Raw genomic sequence first — 23,884 nt, 5'->3', positions numbered from 1 at the left:
ATTTGTACACTCTAGTGAGTAGCATAGTGATAGGTGGAGCTGCAGCTAGTACCTCTTCAGATACAAATACAGATGATACTACTCTATGACATATGAGGCTGGGTCACATGAGTGAGTGTGGTTTGCAAGAGCTGCACAGGCGAAACTTACTGGGAGGTAATTCTTGTTGTAAGCTTAAGTTCTGTAAATATTATTTGTTTGGTAAACAGCACAAGGTGAGTTTTAGAACAAAAAAGCATACGAGCAAGGAGGTGTTGGAGTACATTCATTCAGATGTATGGGGTCCAGTACAGGTACAGTCTCACAGTGGTACTATTTATTTTGTCTCATTTATTGATGACTTTTTCAGGAAAGTCTGGGTGTATTTTCTGAAGCACAATAGTGAGGTATTCAGTAAGTTCAGGGAATGGAAACCTTAGGTAGAGAAACAAATAGGGAAACAAGTGAAGTTTCTGAGATCTGACAATGGACTGGAGTACAAAAATAGCCAGTTAATTGACTTCTATAAGGAAGAGAGGATCACTAGGCACTATACAGTTCCACATGGGCCACAGCAGAATGGGGTGGCTAAAAGGATAAATAGAACATTACTAGAGAGGGCAAGACGTATGAGGATTCAGGTTAATATGCCTAAGTTATTCTGGCCAGAAGCAGTGAGTATGACATGCTACCTGGTAAACAAGTCTCCTTCTGTAGCTATTGACGCAAAGATTCTTGAGGAGGTATGGACAGGAAGGCCAATAAATTACTCTATGTTGAGAATATTTGGCTGTCCATCATATGTTCATATGCAGGAACAGGAAATATCAAAGTTGGACTCTAAGTCCAAACCGTGCGTATTTCTTGGTTTCCAAGAAGGAGTGAAGGGATAACGGTTGTGGGACCCTATGGCATGGAAGGTGGTCATTAGCAAGGATGTGGTCTTCGATGAGGAAGCCATGTTGAAGGAGAATGCTAATAAGAAGGTGGAGCCTGATTCAGCGGGAATACCTATTCAGGTGGAGCTGGACAGTATTCAAAATTCAAGTATGGGTAATACTCAAACTACTATTGTTGATTTTGTTGCATAGGATACAGTGAGATAGGCTATAGTTCCTCAGGAAATTTCTCAGACAGGTGATAGACATGAGCCTACAGGGATAACCACCGGCAGAGAAAGGAGGAATGTTAAACCTCTAGTCAGGTATGGGTTTGAGGACTTTGTTGCATTTTCTTTGATTACTAGTAGTGGAGCTCTTCTGATTTTCAAGAAGCAGTTCAGAGTTCTAAACAAGATAGTTGGCTTGGAGCCAAGGTTGAGGAGATGGAGTCTCTTCATAAGAATAACATTTGGGTGTTGGTTCAGAAGCAGAAGGACAGGAAGCTGATTGGTTGTAAGTAGGTTTTCAGAAGGAAAGAACCTACTTCAAAATCAGAAGGAATAAAATATAAGGCCAGGTTAGTAGCAAAAGGATACAAACATGAAGAAGGTATAAATTATAATGAAATCTTTTCTCTTGTTGTTAAGCATGCTTCTATTAGACCCTTGTTAGTATTGGTTGTCATACATGATTTAGATCTGGAACAGATGGATGTAAAGACAGCTTTCCTTCATGGTGAGTTGGAGGAAGATATCTTTATGGAGTAACCGGAGGAGTTTGTGGAACAAGGTAAAGAACACCTAGTATGTAAGTTGAATAGGTCTCTTTATGATTTAAAGCAATCCCCTAGGCAATGGTATAAGAGGTTTGATTCTTATATGTTGAGGATTGGGTATGTCAGATTGCTTAATAGTGGTGTATATGTGATCCTTATGCTATATTTGGATGACATGTTGATTGCCTCTAACAGTACTGATGAGTTGAATGTGTTGAAAGTTAGGTTACAAGATGAGTTTGAGATGAAGGATCTTGGTGCAGCTAAAAAGATCTATGGCATGGAAATCAAGAGGGACAGACAACAGAAAAAGTTGTGGTTGTCACAGGGTAAGTATATCGAGAAGATGTTGGAAAGGTTTAATATGGATAAGGCTAAACCGGTAAGTACACCTCTAGCTACTTATTTTCAATTGTTTGCTAAACTATGTCCTTCTACTGATGAGGATAAGTTGGATATGGCTAGTGTGTCTTATGCCAGTGCAGTAGGGAGTCTGATGTATTCTATATGGTATGTAGTAGACCAGACTTGTCATATGCAGTTGGTTTAGTAAGCAAATATATGGCTAATCCAGGTAGAATGCATTGGAATGTGGTGAAATGGATTTTCAGATATTTGCGTGGCACTTCTGATTATGGTATCTTGTTTGAAAGTACTGATGATTGTAATGTTCAGGGTTACGTGGACTCAGATTATGCAGGTGATTTGGATAAGAGGAGTTCTACTTCTGGTTTCATTTTTACCATGGCTGGTGGTTCCATTAGTTGGAAGGCTATGTTGCAACCTACTACAACTTTGTCTACTCCAAAAGCTGAATACATAGTTTTGGCAGAGGTAAGAAAGGAGGCTTTGTGGTTAACTGGACTGATTCAGGAACTTGGTGTTATGCATGATAGGTTACACATATTCTGTGATAGTCATAGTGCGATCCACTTGGCAAGGAATCAGGTTTACCACTCTCGCATGAAGCATATTAACGTGCGGTACCATGCAGTTAAAGGTTGGGTTGAAAGTGGTAAGTTTCAATTATTGAAGATCCACACAGATGGAAACGCTGCAGATATGCTCATGAAGTTTGTTATATTAGCTAAGTTCAAGCGTTGTTTAGACTTAGTTAATGTAGTCTCTTGTTGATTGTTGACAGAGCATCCCAAAGCGAAGGGATGGAATGTTGTGCTTGGTTGTGATTAAAAGCCAAAATGGAAATTGTTATATATATTATTTATTTATTTATTTATTTATTTGTTGTGACTTTTATCATAGCCGTTGGATCGTCTCTAAATCCAACGGTTGTGTAGTGTCATATATATGTTTGTAAGTCATGAAAAAAAGAGTGTATTGCTTGTCATTTTGTGCAAGGAGAGCTAGAGGGGACTTTCTCTTTAGGAAGATTTTTTTCTTCACTGGTTTGAGGAGATGAAGGGATGTACAAGGGATATGGGATCGGGGAGAGTCTGATCAAATCTTGTACTGTCATCGTTTCATAGTGAATTTTTCTCCAGGTGCACAGTCTGTGGACGTAGGCAATCTTGCCGAACCACGTAAAATCTGTCATCTACAGTTTTTCTATGAATGTTCTTTGTGATATTTATTTTATTGATCGAAAAATTAAAATCGTTGCGTGTAAACAATTAACTATTATTATCATTCATATATTAAAAAACAAAGAGATGAGAATAATTAAATCAAAAAAAAAAAATTAAGCCATGTTTAATTCATTTATATTTGTCTAGAGCTAAGTATTATTATCCTTAGGTGTGAAACCGGTAAAGGCAAAAAAAAAAAAAAAACAAATTAAAAACAAAGCAAAGTAAATAAACTGAGTTAAAAACTTAATAAAGTAGCTCAATCACTCACAATTTGAAATCCACCAATTGTTAAATGTCACGACAAATACTTAAATAAGTGGAAAGTGTTATTAAGTGTGAGTCTCATTTATGTGGATTCCACAATATTTTCGTAAAGCCAAACATTAATGAACAGTTTGTGATTGGTGAGCTACAAATTATAAGTGGAGGAACTCTTCCGTTTAAGTATTTTTCATCTATAAAATTTTATCTCAATGTTGAGGTCATTGATGAATGGTGAGGAGGGTTGATTGGTAGCAGATTCAGAGGTTGCTAATTCAGCATTCTGAAAGTGGCGAGGAAGGTGCTCGGTAGGGGATTCAGTGGTTGCTTATCGAGCATTATTTGGGATGCTCTGTACCTTCGAATCAGCTCCTTGACCTTCTCTTACACGGACCATCATATTCACCTTTGACCAGCTTGTCTGCAACAAATGATCTCAATGACAAGGATGATGCACCCTAGCCTAGCTACAAGTTTCGTAAGAACATAATAAAAATTTAAACGACCAGCATGATGAATCAAGTGAAAAATTCAATTTCATTCATATGTTCCAAATGTGCAATAGAAGAGTCAGATTCAATTCAAGAAGACATCTATAAGACACTCTAAATGTAAAGTGAGGCTCTGTACACCAAACCCTTCGACACCCCTTATTTGGCACGAGAAAGCCGTGCTTTTTCTTTTTTTCCTCCTACTTGTTGTACAGCCTCCTACTTCTTGTACAGCATCTCACCCACATTTATTGAGTTTAGCCTTTTATCTCCAAAAGCCCTAGATTTACAACCAACAATACATTATAATGTCAAAGTTTCGCTTAAAATCATTTCATGAAAAAATTTATTTAGAAAAAGACCATAGCTCCGGTGACATGAGCTTACCGGTAGAAACGTTGGAATTCAAATAAAAGTGAGGGACCAATTTTTGTTCTTAATTTCAAAATACCCCTCATAGATACAGACTACAGATATAATGTGAAGCAAAAGAAATCACATGAGGCTGTTTAGGTTCCCATTCATGTAGGCTTGAGATGAAGTAGCTCTACAAGTTTAGCAACTAATCTATGTCAGCACCAAGGAGATGATTACCACTAACATACCCCAAGCAGAACATGAATGTCGTCACAAATGTGTCACCCATACTTACCCCAGGGAGGTTATTTCCATAATTTGAAATTGTGCCTCTAGGTTCAGGTGCAACACACAACACCTAGCCAGTGTCCAGCATTATTATCATAATCCGAATAGCATGTGTCAATTCAAGGGTCAATGGCGTCCTGGATCAATGGGAGTGGGGATATATATCAGCAAAAGTAGTGAACCAGATTAGTAGGCCATTTTCAAATAAAAAATCGTAGGGAAATATTTTGAAATTTCGAAACAACAAACTTTTTTTGAAGTTTGAACTCGAGCTGTGCTTGATCATTGAATGGTAGTACCTTCAGAGAGATGGCATATGATCACTGCCACAAAACTGCTGCTGCAAAGCCTGTGACAGTGAGAGAAGAGGGGTTCCTGTTGCTGTGAACCATGCAAGTGAGGAGGAATTCCTGCTGCTGCGAAGCCTGTGATGATGAGAAAAGGGAGGCTGTGAAGCCTGCAACAGTGAGAGATGGTGAAAATTCAGATTCCTTCTGCTGCTGCTAGGTGAGGCTCCAGCTTCCAGCTACTGCAAGGGTGGATGGATTCAACATAACTTAACCCATTCCCATACCACAACTCAAAACGCACCATGTTCCAGGTAACTAGGGGCCAAGGCTCTCCCTCAAAATGATTTACGTTGCAATGGACAAAGCCTTAAAATTCTAATATACTGTTGGTTGTCAAGCTTGAGCCATGAGAGATTAAACCCTAAACTTTAAAGTCATACCATACCACAACTCAAAACGTGCCATGTTCCAGGTAACTAGGAGCCGAGGCTCTCCCTCAAATGATTTACATTGCAAAGGGCAAAGCCTTAAAATACTGTTTTTTTCATGCTTGAGCCATGAGAGATTAAATCCTAAACTTTTAACGCCTACCAATATACAACTTATTTGATGTATTAAATTCAAAATGTTAAGCATAGGATATATATATAAATATATATATATATATATATATATATATATATCAATTTATGACAAAATACCATCAAGGCAAGCTATTTTAATATGCAAACATTGTATTCGTTAGAAACCATTCACAAAGTTCATTCGAAATAGCATTAGTTAATAAATTATCATCAGAGTGCCACCTAAAAGATAATATTTATCAACTCAACTGTAACAATAAAAAGAAAAAGCAAAGTAGTTTGGGCAGGAGTAAGGAACAACAGAGTAGGAAATTGAATTAAAACACAAAAATAAGAATTACAAAAGAGAGCATCAACATGTGGTAATATACAATCAAGGTGGTTCTACACCTTCAGCAAAAATGATATCAAAGGCCAAATCATGCCCACGCTCACAAACTACTTTCACTTCTAGATTGTATAATCAAGCTTTAAGGAAGCAATCAGAAAAAAAAAAATTTATTTCACAAATTGCAAATTGGGAGCTTCAAAATGCACCAAGCAACTACATGTTCTTTAAAATAAAAATAAAAAAAGGAAGGTGATTGAGAAATAAGTAATTACCAAATATAATGAGAAACATGAGTGAATAAATCATGGTTAATCAAATCTCCCTCTTCCCCTCCTTCCTCTCCCTCTTGCTCTTCCTCTACCCCTTCCTCTCCCTCGATATCCTGTTTCATGGATGCTATCATCATCCCTCTCAAACTTAAACATGCTCCTTTTTAAACGTTCTGCTTCAGTCTCATAAGGAACCCTATGTACCTGAACAAGCAGGAAGTCAATGACATCAAGCACTTCATAATCATTAATATATGTAGAAGTAATGGTAGTAGAGGATGTGAGAATGCTAACATCAAGGTCTTCCAAATCAAATTGATTTTGAAGCTGCCATGCAAGATCCTCATCACGGCTTACATCTGGAGGCTCATCTTTAAGAGTTCTTATCCCAGCTCTACTCTTCTCCCATCCATCTAAAGTGAAAACTGGTGACTCTTCTTGTTTCCCCTTCCCTCTATGTTTTTTATTTTTAAAATTCTGACCATCCCGGTTTGAAATACTCATCTTCTGGAGTAGTTTCTGAGAAGCTGCTTGATTTTGAACAGGAACAGATTCGACCACTGTTAAAGCAAACATTTTCAAATCAGTATAACAATACAACTATAAAAAAGAAACTCCTAAATGTAAATAAAGAACTAAATATACAATAGCAACCATAAAGCACCCATTTGTTTTCGTTTCTTTTTTCTTTAAACATATGTCTATATGCTTTTCTCAACACTAGAAATAACTTCACAGAAGAGAATTTAAGAAATGACTTATTTTTTTATTTTGGCTATAATTTTGCCACCTCATTCATCACTCCATCTACCATGCTGCTTAAAAGGTGAGTTCTACAGAATCAAAATTGACTTTTATCATTTTGTTATGCATTTCAATGCACCATGAGCTTACCAAAATATATATGCACAGAAATAAAGTTTAGACAGGAAAAGAATAAAACTGCACCTTCTTTTGGTCTTGCTCCAGAGCTACTTGGCATATCTTCAGTTTTTCCAGTAAGGGTAGTTACTTTCATATCATTATTCAAAATTTCCGCTTTAAAATCAAGATTCCCTTGTCTTCCCTTTTGCCTAATTTCTGATTTTCCACCAGTGTCCTCAATTCTAAGGCTGGTGTTCTTGTGGGTTGACTCTGACTGATCTGCAAATCATCACCCCATGTTCTTGAATCGTGCATATACAATAGTTGTTGAAACGTGAGCACAATAATGAAAATAAAGTTGCTTATCTTCTACCAAAAAATATTGAAAATAATTAACCTATTTCATCATAGTACATCTATAGAAATACATAGTAATGAATTTTATAAAACATCATAGCATGGCCTCGGAGACATTGCAAACAAAACAAGCTCTGAAAAAGTCAAAATCAATTCATGAAAGGCAAGAATCTCACCTCAAATTTTCACAGATATGTATGCTTTTTTAGTGAAGACATTTAATTGTTTTGTAATAGTATATATGTATTATAAAATCACATGTGCACAACTATGACTAACATGACCACAAAGGCTTGAGGCATATTATGCAACAAAACATCATGGCAGATGGTGAAGCAAGGGGGATCAGTCCAAATGTTACCAACTCAATAATGTTGGAATTATAGCCTTGCTGAGTTGATTTCGGCTAAATCTTTGCATCAAATGCTGGCCCATCAGAAATTTCCATGATACATTAATACTGTGAACAAAACAGAGGGGAATTGCTTTTCCCGTGTGGGCAGTACAACAACATTAGCAAAACCATTACCCCAAACATTCAACTATTAGAGGTCAAATGACTCAAATTACTATAATGTGCTGCAAGTAGATTGATAATTTACTTATGTTGCAAATACTCTATTTTTATCTCATGCAGATAGTTTCAGTCATTTTGCTGAATTTTCTCTGGAGAGATTGAGCTGTTCGGGGTTTTCGCAGAGGAGATTCAGAGGGCGATATGTGCCGTTTCCGGGATTTGTAGACTGCCTCTCTCTCGCTCCACATCCTCAGCCTCCTCCTGTTTGTGAGCATTTCGCCAGAGAGAAGAGTCACCAGCTGCAACCACGGTCGCCCACTTCGTCACCTGCCGGGTTTCCTGGACTTTGAATTCGGCAAGCCATTCTTCTACCGGTACTCTGAAACATCCTTAATCAGGTATGTCTCTCTTCAATTTTCGTTGAAGGAAGACGTCTACAATCTAGGATTCGATGGCGGCGCCTGCCGGCCCTTTGGGGGATCCTCCACCAGTGGGGTCTCTTTCAAAAGGTGGTTCAGGAACTTTGTCGTATGCCCATGTAGTTTCAAGTTCTCATACTGTTAAACCGTTGTCTTCCTCTTTCAAACTTGCCATGAGATATCCAGTTGATGTTGATGGAGATATTGGTTTTATATTCTCGGAGGCTGAGATGAACAAAGTGGCGGAAGATTTTAGGTTTGCGCTGGTTTTGAAATTTTTGCGATCTAGACCATCCATTGATGTTATCCGTTTGAATATCATAAAGTCGTGGGGCCTTTCGAAGATCCCTTCTGTTAGTTTCATGGATGATTTTCACGTACTGGTTCAGATGAAGAATCAACGAGATTTTCTTCATGGATGGTCTCGTGAAGGAAAGATTTTGGCTGGATTTCCGTTTCGTATTTTTCGATGGACAAAGGACTTCAACCTAAAGCAGGAACCATCCTTGGCCCCTCAATGGTTATTTCTCCCTGGTCTTCCAATACACATGTACAGACCTGATTGCTTACAAATTCTAGCCACGAGGTTTGGTCGATACTTGGGAACTGACAATGCTACACTTAATCGAACTAGGGCTACAGGTGCGAGAATGTGCGTGGAGGTGGATTTATTGGCAGATCAAGTGGATGTTTTCCCGATTGTTGTTTCTGCAAGTCAGAAAATTTGGCAGGAAGTGAGATACGAAAAGCAAGGATTTTATTGTGAGAAATGTCATAGACAGGGGCATTCAAAGGTGGTATGTCGAGGGGGTGAAAGGAAACAAAAAAATGGGGATGGAGGTAAGGATACGGAATATGGTAGACAAGTAAATCGACAAGAAGTTTGGCGTGTGAAGAAATTGGATAAAGGGAAGGAAGTTCAGAGAGAATTGATAGGTCCATGCATTATCGAAGAAACTGTAGAGGGGGCTCAGGCTCAAGAGGGTGCAACGACATCACAAATTTTGCTAGTGGTTGAGACAGTAATGCAACGTGAGATGGAAGAGGGGGAGTTTGTTCCTGAAGATCCGAGGCCTGAAGTGGAGACTTTGCAGCGAAATATAAATCAGTATGAGATTGTGCAGAGGGAGGAGAGTGTTGAACCAGTCTTGGGTGCTCCTGACGCTGATATTTTGATAGTGGAAGATGGCATAGTATTGCGTGATCAGTTGATGATGTCTAATAATATGGTTACAGAAATTTTGGAACAAGAGTGTACCTTCATGGCCAGGTGTGTCCCACATAATTGTGAATCGGATAGGGAGGTGGAGACAAATAACTTAGAAAAACTCCCTTTGGAAAAGGGCTTTTGTTCGGATGATGATTTACATGTTCCGATTGTTAAGTTGAAGGATATTAATGGGCAAAGTGAGAAGAAGTCTCAACGGGTTATTACCCGTCCAAAGAAACTTGATTTATGATTAATACAATTATAGAGTGGAATGTGCAGGGTTTAGGCACGTCGAAAAATCATTTACATAAGTTAATGAGGAATTTTTCGCCTTCTATTTTGGTTCTTTCAGAGCCATTTTTTGATGAAAGTCTAATGTCGCAATGGGCTGATTTTTTAAATTTTCCGAATTTTTGTGCGAATGCTTCAGTGGGGGGTAAAATTTGGATATTTTGGGAAAAGGAAGTGCACTTTGAGTTACAACATATGTCTGATCAAGCCATTTCGGGTATTTTTAGTTCTGTGGACCATATTTTCTTGGCTTCTTTTGTTTATGCTAAATGTCGTCAAACAAATCGCCGAGAACTTTGGAATGATTTGGAGTTTGTAAAGAGGGATGATTTCCCTTGGTTAGTGGCGGGAGATTTTAATATTATCCGTTCAGATTCGGAACGTATTGGTGGTCATATGAGACCGTTATCGGCTATGGAGGAATTTAACAATTGCTTGGACAACTGTGGTCTTATGGATTTGGTTGGTACTGGCAACAACATGTCTTGGTGTAATGGTCACAGTGGTAATTCTCGGAGTTGGGCAAAACTGGATAGGGTGCTCTATAATTCGAATCTTCTCCAAGTTTTTCCAAATATTTATTTTGAGTATGGAAAGAGGAGGACTTCGGATCATAACCCATTGATTATTCGATTTCATAGAAATCTGCATCGGTATGGTCCTTCTCCCTTCAGGTATCAGAATATGTGGAGCACGCACCAGTCTTTTAAGTCTTGCGTGGAGGAAGCCTGGAGGGAGGAGTCTCATGGTTCGGGTTTAGTTAGACTTGCTGGTAAATTGAAACATACGAAAGTTGCAATTCGAAACTGGAACAAACAGGTTTTTGGACATGTACAACAGAACATTAAAAAATTGGAGGAAAGTATGGAGGCTCTTGAGGCTCAACTTCAGGAAGGGTATTCGCTTGAATTGGAGGAAGATTTTTTCCTTACTAAACTCGAGCTGGAAGCATGGGAAAAGAGGGAGGAGATTCGTATTTCTCAGCTAGCAAAAAAGAAATGGTTGGAGGCGGGGGATAACAATACAAAGTTCTTTCATGCTTTTGTGAACCAAAGGAGGAAGAACACTATGATTCATTCATTGAAACTTCCAAATGGAGAAGTGTTGGATTCTATGGAAGCTGTTCATGAGGGTGCAGTAAGGTATTTTCGAACATTCTTAACAGGTGTAGGACACAATCGAACAGCTAACCTTGTTGATATAATTTCTCCTATGGTTTCTGAAGAGGAGAATATTGATCTGTGTTGTGAACCGTCTGAGGTGGAGATAAGGGATGCTATTCTTTCTATCCCGAGAAATAGTAGCCCAGGTCCGGATGGTTTTGGCTCTGCTTTTTTCCAAGATTGCTGGGATATTGTAAAAGAAGACGTGATCGATGCAGCTAGAGATTTTTTTGCTGGGTCCCCTCTTCCTAGATTTTATTCTACATCTTACATTGTTCTAATCCCAAAAGTTCAGAATCCTCAGAGTTTTGACAAGTTTAGGCCTATTAGTCTTTGTAGTGTTATCTACAAAATTTTTTCAAAAATTATTGTTGCAAGCATGACAGGTTTATTGTCTACTTTGATTTCTCCGGAACAGGGAGCTTTCCTTCCTGGTAGAAGTATATTTGAAAATACTTCTTTGGCTTAAGAAATGGTTCATTCTCTGCATAAGAAGTCTAATGGTGGAAATGTAATGATCAAAGTGGACATGGCTAAGGCATATGATAGAGTCGATTGGGATTTTTTAAACTTGGTTCTGGAAAGTTTTGGTTTCTCTCGAAGATTCTGTGGTTTAATGGCGGAATGTGTTTCCTCTCCTTGGTTCTCCATTATGATGAATGGCACTTAGAAAGGTTTCTTTAAACCTTCTCGAGGGCTTCGCCAAGGAGATCCTTTATCTCCTTATCTTTTTATTATTTTACAGGAAGTTCTCTCTCGACTTCTAAAGAAAAATTTTATGGAGAATAAGATAGGGGCTTACTATCATCCTCATGGGGCGCCTTTGGTATCTCACCTTCTCTATGCGGATGACATTCTTATTTTTGCTAATGGCAAGAGAAGTTCCATTCGAATGCTTATTAAGACTTTGAAGAAGTATGAGGATTGGTCTGGTCAATTGATAAATGAAGAAAAGTCAAGTATTTTTTTGTCAAAGAGAATTACTTTTCCTCGAAAGAGATCTCTGTTAAGGACGACTGGCTTTGCGGAAGGAGGTTTTCTTGCTACATATTTGGGTGTTCCTTTGGTATCAGGTCGGCTTACGGCACGTATTTTAGAGCCCCTAATTGATAAATTGAGGAAAAAAATAGCGGGTTGGAAATTTAAGCTTTTATCTCAAGGGAGCCGCCTAATTTTAATTAAGCATGTATTATCATCAATGGCGGTTAATCAATTGGCAGTATTGGACATTCCTACTAATGTCTTCAAAAAGATAAATTCTATGTTATCAAAATTTTTTTGGAGTGGAGTAAATGATAAAAGGAAAAGGAATTGGGTTCCTGGTCTAATATTTGTAAGCCTGTTTGTGAGGGTGGTTTGGCTGTTAGGGATTTGGAGGAGGTAAAAAAATCATTGCATATGAAGTTTGTGTGGAGATTGTTAACTATGGATAATCTGTGGACTTAATTCTTTAAAGCCAAGTATTTGTATAAGAAACACCACTTGAGAGAAATGAAACTAGAGAAAGGAACCAGATTTTGGAGATCAATTGTTCGTGTGATTCCTGAAGTTTTAGAGCATGTCTGTGTTCGAATTGAAGAAGGGTCGGCTTCTTTCTGGTTTGATCGTTGGTTAGCCTCCAGACTCCTTTGTGCTAAGGTTCAAGAAATCAGTAACCATAAGCTTCGAACTCGAGATTGTTGGGATAGAGATGGGTGGAATGTTGATTTATTAGTGGATCTATTGGGTGAAGATCAGGCTGAGGAAGTAATGAACTCTGCTATTTCTTGCAAGGAGAGTCCTGATACAGTAATATGGGAACCTTCAATAGATGGAAAATTCACCACGGCAAGTGCTTGGGAAATTATAAGGGAGCATAAAGAGGAATTCTCAGTTGCCAAATGGATTTGGCATCCTATGTTGCCAAAAAGGGTGTCAATTTGTATGTGGAAGTCTTGGTTCGCTTGTCTTCCGGTTGATACTCGTATTAAAGAAGTAGGTGTCCAGATGGCCTCTCGATGTGATTGTTGTTCAAATGCCAAGATTGAATCTCTAGACCATGTGTTTTGCACCGGATCTTTTGCTCATGAGGTATGGAAAAAAGCAGCAGTGGCGTTGGGTGTTAGTTGTATGACAACAAGTACTTGAAAAGGCAAAGTTAATGTCTGGTTTAGTTGTGCAAGACGGGCCTCACAGTTAGGCATTTTGGTAGGTCTTATACCTAATCTCATCATTTGGAGACTCTGGACTCGTTGATGTAGAGCCAGGATGGAATCAATTCATGATTCGGTGAGAACTGTGTGGCTTGATATTAAATATTGGCTGAGATCCATTTCAGACAAGTTAAATAAATGTGCACTTGCTTCTTGCACGGATATTGCAGTCCTTCATGCTTTAGATATTCAAGTAAAAAATGTTGGGGTTCGTCTTCCTCGTGTAGTCAGATGGTGTAAACCTGGGATAGGTTGGGTTAAGCTGAATGTGGATGGGAGCTGTAGAGGTAACCCAGGTAATTGTGGTGGTGGAGGTGTGATAAGAGATGAAAAGGGTTTGTTTAAAACAGCTTTTTTCTCATTATTGGGTTATGGAACAAATAACATGGCTGAATTGAAGGCGATTATTTTAGGGATTAATCTGTGCAAAGATCTCGGACTTGATCAAGTGGAGATTGCATGTGACTCTGCTTTGTTGGTTCAATGGATAAATTCTGGGAAGTGCTCGGTTTGGAACTTATGGGATTTGTGGGAAGAACTTTTGCTAGCATTAAGAGGCATACAGTTCAAAGTGGAACATGTTTACAGGAAGGCGAATAAAAGTGCAGATTTCTTTGCCAAACAGGGTGAATCTGGTATTTCTCGATCATATAGTTCCCAAAATGATCTTCCTCAACAAGTCAGGGGAATGATTTTGGACTTGTTGGGTTTTCCTTCTTTGCGCTCCTAATGTTTTGTCACTTTTAGTGGTTTAGTTTCTTAATTTTTTTGGTTGCTGGTGTTTGGTTAGGTTGGTTAAGTTAGTTTTAGGGTCTTGGAATTTTGTTTTTATTGTCCTAAAGTCTCAAAATTGTAACCATGGTTTTCCTCCGCCATAAGTGAGGGGTTTTCTAATAAAGTTTAGGAGGTGCTGCCCTCTTTTTCAAAAAAAAAAAAAAAAGAAAAAAGAAAGATTGGAATAATATGAAAACGCTGCCCAGGGATGTGCAACTCACTAAAAGGCTTCTCATTCCATGAAAAGCATCAACTTCAGGTTTTGCACCAAATCAAGAGAACTTGCATCAATATGAAATTTGGAAAGCACAATTACATAGGCCCATGGAAAGAACTGAAGTGATATTGACAAGTTCCACATAAAGAATCTAGAAGAGTAAAGGATTCAGAAACTGACAAGAAAATCTACCTTGCTGGGCAGATTGATGCATGGATGCCCCAATTTGCAACTTCTCAAATTGTGGAGGACCAACAATCTCATCATCCCCTGATGGCTTCAAGGATGAGCGAGACAAACCTGAATATTTTTTGTTCATCAGCCATTCTTCATAAAGTGCTTGCACTGCACCTCCTAATACAGTTGCCACTTTAGCATTTAAACACACTATGCCACTATGTATCACAGCTTTTTTTTCCAAACGAACCTGCCAACCAGAGACCAGTAACAGATATTAGGGAAATAATAAAACTCACAAAATCCCTATTAAAGCCAATGACCTGAGATTCATGGCAAGCTAACAAGTCTAAGGTTAAAAAAAAATACAGAAGAGGTGTTATGCCTGATAGCAAGATGTTCAATCGATCAAAAAAATCACAAGGAAGCTCTCAGATGCCCCATGAAACAAACTTCCATTTTGATTCCTCCTTACTTAATTTTATGGGCATACTCACCGTCGCAAGTTGCATGATTATTTTTGGTAGCCATGAACAAAACCTATACCTATGTTCAGAATAATGGCTTTTCATGAACTCCTATATGGAAACATCCTGTCAGATCATGTCTGCAAATTTCTACATTGGCCTTAATTATTGCATAGGATAGATTTCTAATTTCATACACCATAGAAGATGCAATAGAGCCATTCAATTTTCAGTACAAAAATGAAACACATCCAGAAATGCTGGTTTTAACAAATTAAGGTTTTTTTTTATTCTTGCAACACCTTAGGTCAAAAATGCCCAAAAAAAAAAAGAAGAGAGAGAGAGCAAGGGTTGCCAAATGCTAATGCCATGCCCGAGTTTGGCTTCTAAGCAGAAAATATATTGACAATGTTACACAAGCCACACCCTTCTCCTTATATAACCTCATAGTCCATGAATATATGAACAAAAGCAGCATTGCCTAGCTCTCTAATACACTCAGAGCCTGAGGTGGTAGACCTCTAACCCCATCTTCAGTTCTTCACCTCTGAACATAGTAACTATAGCCATAATTGTGAGTGCACACGCACGGAATGTTTTGTACTTTCTACAGTACTTTGCCATGTTTGACATTTTGATATAGAAGCTTGATTTTTTTAGTTAAACAAATTTAGGACAGGTGGATTTACAGGTATATTTGGATCAATAATGAATTTTTTTTTTTATTTATTTGGTCAAATTTTATATATTTTTTAAGTCGAGTTTGGAACCAATAAACAAATTTACATTAGCCTCAATTTTTTTAAAAAAATTTGTATGAGTATATATATTACTTAAATTGATAGAGATTTTCGGTTTGAATTTTGATTAAATTTAGATAAAATATAATATAAATTGTATTAAAATTTGCTCAAATTTTAAATTCGAATTCTTAATACTAAACGCACCATAATTGTCTCTGTTACTTGTTTTGGTCACACTATTGGACACGTGCGGATTGTGGATTGTGAATTACCCAGTCAGGACATCTATGTCGCGGAATTCCACCGCCGAACGAGGGACATGGACGTAACTTCATTACCCATTTCGAAAATGAGAAAAAGTGGGAAATGCGGGGGTGTGTAGTGGAGAGTGGAGTAACTACCTTAACTGTCACTACACCCCACGAACGAACAAATTTCATAGCCGAAAAAAAAGACAAAACGAAGTTGCAAATCGAAACCTAGGATACTCGACTGATTTCGGTGATCGGAATTAAAAGTTGCAAGTAGAATGCACATTCAATAAATCATTTCCTTAATGGAAAGTGATGCACCCAAATCTCAACCATGACTAAGAAAAGAAAATAAATTTGGGTTCTAAGCGTAAACAGTAATGATTCTAAATTTCCTCCCAAAACACAAACAAAGCACAAATCACATCCAGAAGACGAAGAGATTAACCCATCAAACTGAATCGGTTGAATCACATCACATCCGTTTCTTATCCTGACCGTCCATCGCCACCCTCCCGTAATTCTTGGTATGGAAATCAAGAAATAGAACCAGAAGAGAAGCGTTGAAGAGGGCATTGAAGCATCAACCCCTGAAGCCGAAGCCACCTCCTCCGGCAACATGGTAGTACAGCATCACCCCCGACACCGCAAAGCTGAACACGAACTGCGTGATCTGAAGGTCCGTCACCACCCTTTTCCACCGCGGCCGCCTCCCAAAAGAGCACAATAAGTAGTAGGCGTACATTAGCGTGTGCACAGAGGCGTTGGTAACGAGCGCCACCAGGAACAGCGACTGTGATGTCTGGAGCCAGATGTAGCACATGACCACCACGGCGGCGTGGTGGTACACGTGAAGGAAGGACAGCCACCAACAAGAATTCTATGGACTGTTCAAAGAAAAATTGTATGTAAGATGGCTTGGTTGACTACAATTTATTACTTTAGGAATTCTTTCTTCTTTGAAGGTGTTGAAATTCTTCTTATTCTGTTAACTAATAAATTTGTGGAGAAGATGTTGGCCTAATAAGGCTTACAATTCTTATTTTGATGATAACAAATCAAATGATATGTTTAATATGTTTCAAACAAAAGTTTTCCAGGAAAATAGTAAAGCTCAAGTGCAAAAGGAAGATTATGAATTACATAATTCTTGAAGAATACAAAGTAAAGTCTATGGACTATAAAGAGCATGAAGAACAAAGTTATACTGTGAAAAGCTCAAAGGAAAGATTGCAACCACAAAGCTGATGGAAGAACAAGTTTGAAGACTAAAAGAGTTATATTAAGGATATTCTAATTGTAAGTACTTCAACGTTAAACTCAAATATAAAGTGTTTTGAAGCTCATAGAAAATCAAAAATATTTTTTTCTAAAGAATATTTTTAAATAAAAAGGGCTTAAGAAGAGAAGATTTTTTTATGAAGGGCCAGACGACTGCAAAAACTCATTACAAACAACATTTTACCACGATCTGGTTCTCACGATCACATTTTATTTCTGGAATATTTTGTAATGTGGTGCATTCTAAAAGGGAAGAAGATGAATCTTCCAAGTTTGATCATACAGTGGATTATCATGAAAGTTGATGCTCCCCGTGTTGTCCTACCATATGCGGGAATGTTGAATATGGTTTTCGCTCATTTTAATGTTTTAACTTCATCATTCAACTTTACTAGCAAGACATACTATGATATCTTTTCTGACACTGTTCTAAAACGGATGGGCTATAAAAATTCTCCTCAAGGGTGGTTCCATAAAGGACAAAGGAATGTCCCATCTGCACCACCACCTTCTTCATCATTTATTTCCACACCTTCAGTTCAGCCTGATCCAGATGCTCCATCATGGTTTTGTTCCATTTTTTAACCATTATATGACATTTAGTGATGGTATGAGATTTGGTCTTGGTACTTTGCAAGAAAAGGTTACATCCATAGAAACTCACTGTTCACAAATTGATAAACGGGTTGAAAAGATTGAGCAACAGTTAGCTAGCTCCTCTAAAGGAAATCTCCTATGAGTATCAGCTCTGCTACATCTAGTGAGGATGAATCTGGAGAATAAGAAGAAGGAGAAAATGACAGTGAGCAAGAGGAAGGAAATAATGAATCAGAAGAACAAGAAGAAGGAGAAAATGACAGTGACAAAGAGGAAGGAAATAATGAATCAGAAGAACAAGAAGAAGAAGATGATGAAAGTGAAAATATGGAAGCCTCTGACTGATGTGCTTTTACCTATCACTTTTATGTGTTTTTTATGTATTCAAGTTTTATCGGCTAGGCTATCTTTGGTATTCTAAAACTAGTACTTTGACTTGCAGCATTTCTCTGTTTTTGTCTCTCTTTCTCCTTTTTGATTGATGTCCAAAGGGGGAGAAAATATTTAAGAGAAAGTTGTGAGTGCAAAAATATGATGGTGGTTTGTAAACCTTTATTATGATTTGTGACTTTTAATAGAAATGTTTAAGAGGAAGTTTTTTTTTATGGATGGATGTTTCTTTGTACTTATATGCATAAATTATACCTTTAAATATATCATGCATATTGATAGGGGGAGCCATAAAAATTAAAAGCTTATTATTTTTGCTCTCGATTTGTCATCATCAAAAAGGGGGAGATTGTTGGCCTAATAAGGCTTACAATTCTTATTTTGATGATAACAAATCAAATGATATGTTTAATATGCTTCAAGCAAAAGTTTTCCAGGAAAACAGTAAAGCTCAAGTACAAAAGGAAGATTATGAATTACAAAGAATTCTTGAAGAATACAAAATAAAGCATATGGACTAGAAAGAGCATGAAGAACAAAGTTATACTGTGAAAAGCTCAAAGGAAAGATTGCAACCACAAAGCTGATGGAAGAACAAGTTTGAAGACTAAAAGAGTTATATTAAGGATATTCTAATTGTAAGTACTTCAACGTTAAACTCAAATATAAAGTGTTTTGAAGCTCATAGAAAATCAAAAATATTTTTTTCTAAAGAATATTTTTAAATAAAAAGGGCTTAAGAAGAGAATATTTTTTATGAAGGGCCAAATGACTGCCATGATGAGGCAGGCGACTGCCACATTAAGAAAATGATTTTTTCAAAAAGTCAGTAGCTAGACAGACGACTGCCTAACCAGCCAGGCGCCTGTGTGAACAAGCTAGGCGACTGCCTTAGTTCTGGCAGGTGACTGCCTGCATTCTGTGTTGAGAGTTGCCTTGTGACAGGCAACTACCAAGTCGTGGCAGGCGACTGCCACTCAAACATTGGCATTAATTCTCTCAACGGGAAGATTTTTTAAATCACGTTTTTGAACATATTTATTTCAAAATATTTGGAAATAAATTTTAGGAATCTTTGGGAGTAATGGTTGGCTTCTAAAAACATCTATAAATAGTCAAAAGCTTCAAAGGTTTAAAATGATGATTAAAGAGGCAATATTGAAAGGTTTTTGAAATTAAGCAATTCTCAAAAGCTTTCAGATCCAGCAATCTTCAAAGTTCTCAGATCCAGCAATCTTCAAAGTTTTTAGATCAAGCAGCTTTTTAAAGGTTTTTAGATCAAGTGATCTTCAAGTATTCAAATTTCTCAAAGGATCTAAAACTCTCTTGTGCTTAAAAATTCTGATCTGATATTGATTTATATTTTGAAGCAAAGCTTTCAAAAATCAAAATCTTTCATCTTTTTTTGAAAAATTATTTGGTAATTCATACTAAATTCTGAGCTTCAAATTTCTTATATTTGAATTACCTTGAAGTATAAGTGAGCTAATCATTGTACTAATTTACTCTATTGTGAGAGTTCTCTTTTGTACACAAATTTCTTTATCATCATTCTTAAACGATTCAAAGTTGTTGAATCGTTGGACCAAACAAGAGGTTATTGTTTGGAGAGGCGGGCTCTAGCTTAACAGAAGGAGTGGTTGTAAATAGGTATTGTTCCACCAGGTAAAGGAACTGATATAGTGGAATCCTTTGGTGTTTTGCCAAAGGCAAGGACGTAGGCTGTATTGAAGCCGAACCTTGTAAAAATTCTTGTCTCTTTCTCTCTACTTTATTTTACATTCTTTACTTGCTATTGTTATAAGATTTATAAGTGCAGGTTGCAGGTTCTAAATTGAGAAAGAAACAGAGGTACTTGATTAATAAAAAGTACGTTTTGATTAATTGTTTGCGGAAACCCAAAAAGGGAGTACGTTGATTAATCTGCGGAAATCTTAATCAAGTAAAGTGAATACTAAGAGACTACAGGGAAATGAACAAAAGCTTAAATATTTTTTATTGATTGATCTCATTGATTAAATTGTAATTTTAAATTTAAGATTTCTTAAGTGTGGTTATTGTTCATATATATCTTGATTTCAGGGTTATTAAAATCAGAAAGTTTAAAAATCACTAAATTATAAAAAGAATCCAATTCACCCCCCCCCCCCTCTTGGGAAGCTATTCCTCATTTCAGAAGATAATGTTGGCTTCTTAAGATTATAAAGGTTTTGAATTTCTCAAGTTTGGTTATATTAGATAGTTTGTTGTTTTGTACTTTCTACAGTAGTTTGCCATGTTTGACATTTTGATATAGAAGCTTGATTTTTTTAGTTAAACAAATTTAGGACAGGTGGATTTACGAGTATATTTGGAACAATTATGAATTTTTTTTTATTTATTTGGTCAAATTTTATATCTTTTTTAAGTCGAGTTTGGAACCAATAAACAAATTTACATTAGCCTCAATTTTTTAAAAAAATTTTGTATGAGTATATATATTACTTAAATTGATAGAGATTTTCGATTTGAATTTTGATTAAATTTAGATAAAATATGATATAAAATTGTATTAAAATTTGTTCAAACTTTAAATTCGAATTCTTAATACTAAACGCACCATAATTTTCTTTGTTACTTGTTTTGGTCGCACTAATCGGACATGTGCGGATTGTGGATTGTGAATTACCCAATCAGGACATCTATGTCCGAGGAATTCAACCGCCAAACGAGGGGTATGGACGTAACTTCATTACCCATTTCAAAAATGAGAAAAAATGGGAAATGTGGGGGTGTGTAGTGGAGAGTGGAGTAACCGCCTTAACTGTCACTACACCCGACGAACGAACAAATTTCATAGCCCAAAAAAAATACAAAACGAAGTTGCAAATCGAAACCTAGGATAGTCCACTGATTTCGGTGATCGGAATTCTTTCTCGTGGAATGTGGGGGCAATGGCCGAAGACAGAGACAGAGACGGAGGAATGGCAGCGGGAGAGATAAGGAAAGGACCGTGGAAGGCGGAGGAAGATGAAATCCTCGTAAACCACATGAAGAAGTATGGCCCCCGAGATTGGAGCTCCATTTGATCCAAAGGCCTCTTGTACCGCTCCGGCAAGTCCTGCCACCTCCGATGGGTCAACAAGCTCCAACCAAACTTGAAACAGTAAGCAATTTATAATTGAATTCCTCCATTTCCATCTCCACCAGTGAAAAAAAGAAAAATCATTTTGGGTTCACCCTGTTTGGTCGATTTCGTACTACATGAACTTGATGTGGGTGTCTCTGTTTCTATCTTTGTTTTCTGAAGTGGGGTGAAGTTTTCTATGGAGGAGGAGAGGGTGGTGATAGAACTGCAGGCGCAATTCGGGAACAAATGGGTGAGAATCGTGACTTACTTGCTAGGAAGAACCGACAATGATGTCAAGAATTTCTAGAGCAGCCGGCAAAAGAGGCTGGCCAGGATTCTGCAGACTGCTCCTCCCAGACCCCAACCCATGCCCATCATCACTAGGGAAGTTCCTGTCTTCCATGTTGTTCCAATTGAGGTAAATTTAACATTTTTTTGATGCCACTACTACGCAGAAATTAGTGGGAAGTGAAATGATTTTTTTTTTTTACTTGGGCATTAGGCGCCAAAGTTTAGTTCTTCGGCTGAGGAAGAACCATCCTGCACAAAACTTCCGCCCTATTCATCATCCTATGAAATGATGAAGATGGTGCCACTGCCAAAATTGGTGAATATGAACCCCAACTTGCTTAATTATGACACCACCACCGTTGCTCAACTGGAGTTCAATCCAAGCATGGATCAGTCCCAAGCCCAATCTCAAATCCTTTTTCCGGATCAATTCCCGGAACAACCGCAGCAAGACCTTGCGTTTTCACAGGAGAGCCAAGAGCTGATGGCAAGGCTGGAGGACCCCTGCTTCTTGGATGTGTTTGGAGAGAGGGATTCCAAGGAACTCGGAAATGAAGGGAGGCTCGGTTTCTTTGCAGTACTGGCAGGTGCATCTGGGATTCCCTGGTTAGGCCGAGTTGCATTTATATATATGTTTGTGGTATCAGAAAGTATTTATGATTATAGCAGGTTATAAATATTCAGGTCGTCGCAATGCTATGGTGAAGGTACTAACTAGAAATAAGGGGCCTGAGATATCTACCCTAATCTCAAGAACCCCTGCGGATACAAGCCCAAAGACACATAAAGAGAGACACTAGTGTGAGCACTGCCGCAAGCCGGACCATTCAAAAGATACTTGCTGGGAAATACATGGGAAACCTGCAGATTGGAAGCCGAGACAAAAAAAAATCATGGCTATCAAGCTGCTATTGATTTTCCAGCTGAGAAATCACAAGGCGAGAAAAATAACAATGCCACTCCAAGTGGCGCATTCAGTCCAGAGCAGTTGGAGCAACTCTATAAAATGTTCTCTACCATTTTAGCATCAAGTCAGTCGTCTACAAGTATTCCCTCTAGTTCTTTAGCCCACCGAGGTAATTTTTTGACGACCTTAAATACTATATCACATTACAAATTACCATGGATAATTGATTCTGGTGCCTCTAATAACATGACTAATGCTTATCATCCGTTCTCATCCTATTCACCATGTGCTGGAAATTTGAAAGTTAAAATTGTAGATGGATCACCTCATTTTTTGCCAGCAAAGGAAGTAATTGAATCTCTAATTCTATAATTCTAAAATCTGTCCTATATGTCCCTAAACTATCTTGCAATTTGTTATCCATTAACCAGTTGACAAAAGATTCCAATTGCTCTGCTAAATTCGTTTCCACTCATTGTGTTTCCTAGGACTTATCATTGGGGAAGACGATTGGCAATGCTAAGGCGTGTGAGGGACTCTACTACTTTGAGAAGGCAAATACAAGTGAACAATGTAAAATTGCTATTTGTGATTCTGCATCTGTTTCAAGGGATAGTGAAATTTTGTTATGGCATTCTAGGATGTCATTCAAATTATCAATATTTAAGACGTTTATTTCCTTCCATTTGTTCAAATAAAAAGTCTTCTAATTTTCGGTGTGAGGTTTGTGAACTTGCAAAAAACCAATGTAATTCCTTTCCAAAGTCCACATACAAACCATCCAGCCTGTTTAGTATGATTCACATTAATTTATGGGGGCCCTCACACTCTTTTAATCGCACTCATATGAAATAATTTATTACTTTTATTGATGATCATGCTCGTATTTGTTGGGTTTACTTGTTGAAAGATAAAATTGAAGTTTGCTCTATTTTTGTCAGTTTCCACTCCATGATTCAAACACAATTCCAAACTCACATTCAAATTTTACGTATTGATAATAGTACGAAATATTTCAATAATATCTTGGGACATTATCTTCAAGAAAATGGAATTGTTCATCAAAGTTCCTGTGTGGATACCCCTGAACAAAATGGGGCTGCTGAACGTAAAAATATGCATATTCTTGATCTAGTGGCAAAATTGAATACAATTCGGGTCCTCTGTCCTTGGTAGCTAACTTAGATTGGCCACTACAGCAACTTGACATTAAGAATGCATTTCTAAATGATGAGTTAGAAGAAGAAGTCTATATGACGATACCACCAGGTTTCAGTAAGAAAGGTGAAGAAAATAGAGTATGTAAACTCAAGAAGTCCTTGTATGGACTTAAGCAATCTCCCAAAGCATGGTTCAACAGCTTTGCGAAGGTAATAAAAAACCAAAGATACCGACAAGGGCAATCAGATCACACTATGTTCTTCCAACAATCTGAAAGTGGTAAGAAAACAATTCTGATAGTGTATGTTGATGATATAATCCTAACTGGAGATGATATAGTGGAGATGGAAAGATTGACGAAAGTCCTAACTGCTAAGTTTGAAGTTAAAGACTTGGCACAAATGCAATACT

At 37.6% G+C, this 23,884-nt stretch overlaps 1 protein-coding gene across 1 annotated transcript in view; it reads right to left on the bottom strand.

The window, feature by feature from the left end:
* Nucleotides 1-4,008: 4,008 nt before the first annotated feature.
* Nucleotides 4,009-23,884, bottom strand: part of LOC131158734 (uncharacterized) — a 40,225-nt gene continuing 20,349 nt past the window's right edge. The window contains exons 4-9 of the mRNA XM_058113592.1: nucleotides 14,292-14,526; nucleotides 7,044-7,238; nucleotides 6,390-6,655; nucleotides 6,099-6,299; nucleotides 4,921-5,150; nucleotides 4,009-4,758 (exon numbers count right to left, since the gene is read on the bottom strand). Of these exons, the coding sequence (XP_057969575.1) occupies nucleotides 6,135-6,299; nucleotides 6,390-6,655; nucleotides 7,044-7,238; nucleotides 14,292-14,526 (861 nt within the window). The 3' untranslated portion in view covers nucleotides 4,009-4,758; nucleotides 4,921-5,150; nucleotides 6,099-6,134. The remainder of the gene's footprint in view (nucleotides 4,759-4,920; nucleotides 5,151-6,098; nucleotides 6,300-6,389; nucleotides 6,656-7,043; nucleotides 7,239-14,291; nucleotides 14,527-23,884) is intronic.

The sequence above is a fragment of the Malania oleifera genome, chromosome 6 (genome assembly GCF_029873635.1).
Source record: "Malania oleifera isolate guangnan ecotype guangnan chromosome 6, ASM2987363v1, whole genome shotgun sequence".
In the NCBI taxonomy this organism is placed as follows: domain Eukaryota; kingdom Viridiplantae; phylum Streptophyta; class Magnoliopsida; order Santalales; family Ximeniaceae; genus Malania; species Malania oleifera.
This window is presented reverse-complemented; position numbering and strand designations above follow the sequence as displayed.